Here is a 6,791-nt window from a genome sequence, read left to right on the forward strand (position 1 = left end):
CACACACACACACACACACACACACACACACACACGCACGCACACACACACACACACACACGCACAGGCTCTGTAGACCTATTCTGCTTTACCTCTATAGGAGACAACCCAACATGTTGGTCTGAGGCAACTCCCAGGTACTCCATCAACTTGAGCTCCTGCTCCACTGTGAATACCCTACTAGCTGGGTTGTACCTTGCAGTTGGAGCTGCTGCACCCTGTTCTCCTGCCTGAAACTTCTCCTTCTTTCGCAAGTAGCGGTACAAGGTCACATGACAAATGTCATAGGACTTTGCCACAGCCCTCACTGAGTTGTCCCTTGACACTTCATTGGAGGCAACTTCCAATATGGACAGTGACACTCCTCTGTCTGTCTTCCTTGGTCTGAACCTAGGCATGCTGTGAACAGAGTGTATAACTTAGAACCTACACTGTAAAATAAAATACATAAATAAATAGTTCCAACCAGGTTTTGAATCAGAGTTTCAATACTAGGCTATTATATGATACAAAGCTACCCTGCTTGCTAGCTAGCTAGCGACAAACAACATCCATAAGTTAGCTTAGGCCTACAGCTAGCTATTTGACAAAGTTATCAGAATAGTCATCAAAACTAGGCATATTTTAACTTTAATAGACAGCAAAGGTTTACACAGCATGAAGAAAACACTGTAGTTATTGTAAAAAAAAATATTTTCATACCTTAAGTCGTGGCAGAAAAACTGTGTGAGGGTGTGGTGAGGGAGGGTCGCAGGGAGGGATCACCACAGAGCTTGTACAGACTTTAAAGTTGAACCAATCAGAAGCAAGACTGAATAGTCTTTACTGATTGGTGCAGTTTTAGGTATTATTTTAAATTGAAAATTATTATTAACCTGATAGGCTAATTAAATGGCTCAAGTTTTTCATGGACATTTAGGCCTAAGATTTTGAGGGCATGACAAATTGGCTCTCGAATTTGACTCACAGATTCTCAGATTGAGAGGCAAAATACTTAACCACTGGACTATGCCACAAAATGTAGAGAGATAAATATACATATAAACTAAAAACTATAAACTACATTATAAAGGGGAAAAAAATCATCTAATTTGAGGGTGTTACTGAACTAGACATCATTTTGATGGTGTTGGGGGCAATTGTAACACAGCGTTACAGATTTAGGTCAGTTGCGTGATTTTTAGGTCTCGATGAGACGAACAAGCCAGTTTTGGTTTGATCTTTCTACGACATTCCTACGGGCCGCAGCGGCCATTTTAGTGTGTGTAGGTGGTGCGAAGATTGTCGGGAGGTTTTCTGTCACGTCACCTTTAACCCTCCTGCTATCCTTCACCTTTCCTTTTCCACTGTTTTTTCTTTTAAACTTTGTCCTTTCCACCTTTCCGTGTGTGGGAACAACGCAAGCACGGTGGCGTCTGTTCTTCCGACCCGTGCCTACCATGGTGATCCCCCTCTTGAGGAGCCGTTGTCCTCTGGACAGCACTTTATGTCAAGGGGTAAAAATACTTGTTTAGCAGTTATAATTATTGCTCTACACACAGCAGTGCAGAATGGCTGTCTGTATTAACTCAACTACCACCGCAGTGTGTCCTGAATTATAAAGCATGAAAAACAGTATTATATTTATATCTTCTTTAGGTTCCTTTAAAATTTAAAAGACAGGTTTAAAATCCCAAACAGTCTGTTTGACTGATGTTCTCCAGCAGCTGCTTCAGGATGCTGTAATGTTCTCTGACAACAGTTGCCAGTTGAAGGCAAGCAGGACTAATGTTAGCTTTAAACTGTGCTGTTGACGAGGCAGCCTGGAGTGCAGCACTCGGCTCTCGCTCTCCCCTCCCCTGTGATGGAGGCATCCTGACAGGCCTCAGGGCTCTGCCACAACACCGCTGACCCCTCTGCAGAAGCTGCTTTTTGTTGCGAGGATGTGCTGTCCACCGCCCGATGATAGTACATCCGTTCCCTGCGCTTCGTTTCCACACATCTGAAGGAAAAAGCCATTTGATTTATACTCCACTCTCCGCACTACTCTTCCAGCTATTATTTTTAGATATCATTTATCTATACTCTGACTCCGGAGTGCTACTGCCCACATATTGATTGGCTGTTCAGCTCACCACGGGGGAGTTGCACCAAGTAGATGAGTTATGAAAAGATATGTGGAATGTGGATGGAGATGTCCATGGAGATGTCAGAGACAGCAGTCACTGCGCTCTTTGTCAGGAGCTTAAGGAGTTAGTTAGATATTGTCTGAATCCTACAAGTCTTGCATAAAAATTGGTTATAAAACTTGGAATAATTTAAATCTTTGCATAGGGATTTTAATCTGTAATCCAAGTCCTGTCAAGTATGTTAAAATATTGGTAAATATAAGTTTCAAAATCAAACCTCTATGTACAGTTTCCAACCTAGCAATTATATATGAAGGTTATAATGTGAATTTTATCAAACTGAACATATATTCCATATTGTGACTTTGTAAAGAAGGTTTTGGAACTGAAATTATGGAGGCACAACACAGTTCTTCAGATGGTAGCAGCTGAATGATTGTATTTTGGGGTTAGGGCCTTTTTATCAGGTTCAGAAGGCATTCTCTTCTCGTATTGCATTACAAATAACAGACTGCACCTTGTATTGAATTTACAAGCTTTAGTATTTCACAACATCCATCCATCCATCTCCTAACCGCTTCATCCTCTTGAGGGTCGCGGGGGGGCTGGAGGCTATTCCAGCTGACACTGGGTGAGAGGCAGGGTTCACCCTGGACAGGTCGCCAGACTTTCACAGGGCTGACACATAGAGACAAACAACCATTCACACTCACATTCACACCTACGGACAATTTAGAGTTATCAATTAACCTAGTCCCCAATCTGCATGTCTTTGGACTGTGGGAGGAAGCTGGAGTACCCGGAGAGAACCCACGCTGACACGGGGAGAACATGCAAGCTCCACACAGAAGGGCTCCCCCACCCGGGATCGAACCCGGAACCCTCTTGCTGTGAGGCAACAGTGCTAACCACCACACCACCATGCCGCCCCATTTCACAACATGTTATACTCAAAGTCAAATGTTCTGTGTCAGAGTCCTGCACCAGGTCTGGTAAAAAGGTAAAAACATGTATGCATATTAGGGAATTAACAGAAAAGTCGATTTGTCAACGTGTCGACGTCAGTGGCACAAGTAGACACCCCCCGGGAGGAGTCGACAAGTCGTGTGTTTTTTTTCCCACTCTCTCTTGTCTATGGAATGCAATCGCTGCCTCTGATTGGCTTACGCTGATACTTTATCCTTGACTTCAGTGCCACAACATACTCGGGCATACTATAAGCGGAGCAGACTCCACAAGGAATGTCCGCAGTCAAAAATCCCCGCAATGTGAAAAATACATGTCGAGCAGTCACTGGTGCACGGAGCGGAGTCTGCGCGGTCATAAAATCTGAGCTTTGCGCGCACAGGGCTTGCAGATGTCCGCTTTGAGTCCGTGCGGACCTCTGCATAGTCCGTTCCGCGTACGTTCCGCCCAAGTATGTTTGGGCCTTGACAGACACACATCACATGTGTGGAGATACTTCACTTTACTCGACTTCGACTTTATTGACAGATAAGTCGACCTGAAAAAAATCAAAGTCGTTAATGCCCTATTGCGCATATATATATATATATATATATATATATACATATATCCACAGGTATGGGCAAAACAAGCTTTTTAAAAATACTGACATGGATTCTAGACAGGCAGTAGTGATAACAGTGGAAGTGGAAGGACATTTGGCACAGTACATCTATTCTCAGGATATTTTGTAATCCTTTCTGTGACTTTCCCTGCAGCAGCAGAATCTAAAATCAAAAGTTGGATAATGCGTGTGTACTAAATCTTTAATAAAAAGGTGGAAAGAGGAACTTCCATTTCTGAAACCTTGTTTTTGAATCTCTTTTTTGGGAAAAGTCTGTTGGTATGAAAGTTATAATAATAATATAGAGTCATGAGATTGTGTGTTTTGTTACTTTTTATTATTATTTGCTGATGGACTTTGAGGTTTTTGTCAGTGGCAGAGTTGTCTTCGTGTCTTCAGCCAGCAGTGGGAAACAGAGGAGAACAAAATCAAACAAGGACAAAGCATCACAAATATCAACTCGGATAAAGTCCAGTTTAATTCTATGAATTTGAGAAGTCTTTAACAATCTTAATTCTAGTTGCTGCACCGTCTCTATTTATCTGATTTATAAATATGGTATCATACAAAAATGCAGACACAACAGTTTGTACATTCAGGACGTAACGCATTTTGTGAGGCGCTAATTCATAGGATAACATACAGTTACATAATAGTCTAGGCAGAATTTTGGGTGCTGAATCCAAATCTGCTGTAAATGAAGCTCAAAAATGTCCCAAAATGCCTCAAAATTGAGAAATCCAACATGACCGTCACCGCCAGGCTGAAATCTATTTAAGTTCATCTTTTTGACTAAACAAGGTACAAACTTGAATTAAATGTGTTTTCACAGGTTTTCACACATGGGAATCTAACATCCTGTCCTGATTTACATCAAATGTCAATAATCAGCTTGAAAATCATACAAGTATAGCAAAAAAGTTGGTCATTAGTGATAAATAAGTTGTCAATCAAATATGATCCAAAAGCAGGATGATCCATGGGTGATGGTTTTATTCATTTAATTATTCATTATGTTCAGATGACTGTGTGAAACAGTCTGCTGCTACTACATCACTGAATGGGCGCTCTGTGATTCCTCTCTTTGGTGCGGGTATGATATCAGTCATTGCCTTGGGAATGTTGAGGGTTTCTGACTTGGAGTAAAGATCAGTTCCTTCAAGGAGATCCCCTTCAGGTGGACAACATTGCCAGGCAGCCACTTGAGTGGCATGGAATGTCCCTTTTCCGTCCAGAGTGTATTCGTTGATGTCGACATTGTCCGCTGAGAAATGAACAAAGCGACCCTTTACCAGATTTTGTGGGGGTGGGGTGATATCGAGGATGGCAAAGGTTCCATTACAGCACATTTGACACATTTGACCTCAAAACAAAATACAAAGTAAAAGTAGCCTGATAATAATAATAATAATAATAATAATAATAATAATAATACTAATAGTAATAGCTGAGTAATTATTCATAGTTAAAAATGACTATTTGTGCAATATCTAAGCAGTTTCTTCACATTCTGCCCATGTAGGAAAACTTACAAACGCACATTTAATTCATGTTTGTACCTTGTTTAGTCAAAAAGATACACTGAAAAACTAGATTTCAGATTGGCGGTGGCGGCCATGTTGGATTTTGAGGCATTTTGGGACATTTTTGAGCTTCATATACAGCAGATTTGTGAAAATTGACCCTGTCTATAATTAAAGTTAGGGGGTTTAGGTTTAAGCAAGTAAAGTTACTGTGGTTAGTTTTAGGAAAAGAAACATGGTGAAGATGTACCTTAAAATGAATCAGAAAAAGAAAAGAAAACATAACCCCTGTTTCCACCAAGCAGTCCGATACAGTTCAGTTCAGTTTGGTACGCATTTCTTTCCCTTCCCACTATGAAAAGTTGTGGATGGCCCTAGGGATGCACTGATACCAATAGCAGTATCTGGTATTGGGTCAGATACCATGGGGATGTACTTGTATTCATGAAATGACTCCGATACAACCACACCCGATACCACTTAACTATAAAAGTAAAGCAAACTATGCTCTGCTAAAGAGGCGGGGCAAAAACTAGCACCTACATGGATAACAGTTTCGGGTTTCACACACTAGCGAAGCCATCGCTGGTGCGTTTGATGATATGCTTTAAACGTGGGGCAATCAAACTTTTAGTTTGATTGATCCCCAAAAATTCTGTTCACATTGTGCTCCAGTATAATGCTAAAAATATGATTAAAGCCATGAGTGATGCCTGTCGTGCGTCACACGCATCCTCCAGCTGGCTGTTAACGAGGGCCTCTTGGCTCAGAGAAGTGTAGCTGATGCAGTGGCAGTTGCACATAAAATAGTTAGACATTGTAAACATTCCACTTTAGCAGGCTTCTGCCTGGAAGATATTCAGATGCAGCTCAATCAGCATATAAAAAAAATCCAACAGGACATGCAGACCCACTGGAATAGCATGCACTACATGCTACAGTCTCTCATGGAGCAGAAGAGGGCCCTGGGTATATACTGGTCCGAACATGAGCTCTCCGACAGTCTCACCACTCACCAGTGGGCACTTCTGGAAAAGACTCTGTTCTGGCTCTGTTTGACGAATAAACATGAAAACTGAGCTCCTCTGATGCCTTGGCGTCAGATGTGATTCCTGCTGTGACTGTGATTCTGAGACTTCTGACCAAAGAAACGGACGCGGACCATTACATCAAACCAATGAAGAGAACTTTTGGTGCAGCCATCAAACGATGCCTCACAGACACGGAAAAAAAAACACTCTGCTGCATTGATCCAAGGTAAAGTGTGTGTGTGTGTGTGTGTGTGTGTCTGTCTGTCTGTTATGGGGTGCCGTTTGTAAAGTGGCTCACGCTGAAAATANAGAGAACTTTTGGTGCAGCCATCAAACGATGCCTCACAGACACGGAAAAAAAACACTCTGCTGCATTGATCCAAGGTAAAGTGTGTGTGTGTGTGTGTGTGTCTGTCTGTCTGTCTGTTATGGGGTGCCGTTTGTAAAGTGGCTCACGCTGAAAATGACATCAACATTTTGCCACATTTAGCTTCAAACAATGTTTAAAAAAGTGTTGTGAATTTTTTAACGTCACCTTTTACCACATTTACAGCAATAT

General features: G+C 41.7%; 1 protein-coding gene across 1 annotated transcript in view; it reads right to left on the reverse strand.

Annotated features, from left to right (window-relative positions):
• The window catches only part of LOC126400469 (GTPase IMAP family member 7-like), a 45,493-nt gene extending 45,095 nt beyond the window's left edge, over positions 1 to 398 (reverse strand). Inside the window, exon 1 of the mRNA XM_050061189.1 lies at positions 93 to 398. Coding sequence (XP_049917146.1) covers positions 93 to 398 — 306 coding nt within the window. The remainder of the gene's footprint in view (positions 1 to 92) is intronic.
• Between the last annotated feature and the right edge of the window lie 6,393 nt (positions 399 to 6,791).

Source organism: Epinephelus moara, chromosome 14 (assembly GCF_006386435.1).
Source record: "Epinephelus moara isolate mb chromosome 14, YSFRI_EMoa_1.0, whole genome shotgun sequence".
NCBI lineage: Eukaryota > Metazoa > Chordata > Actinopteri > Perciformes > Serranidae > Epinephelus > Epinephelus moara.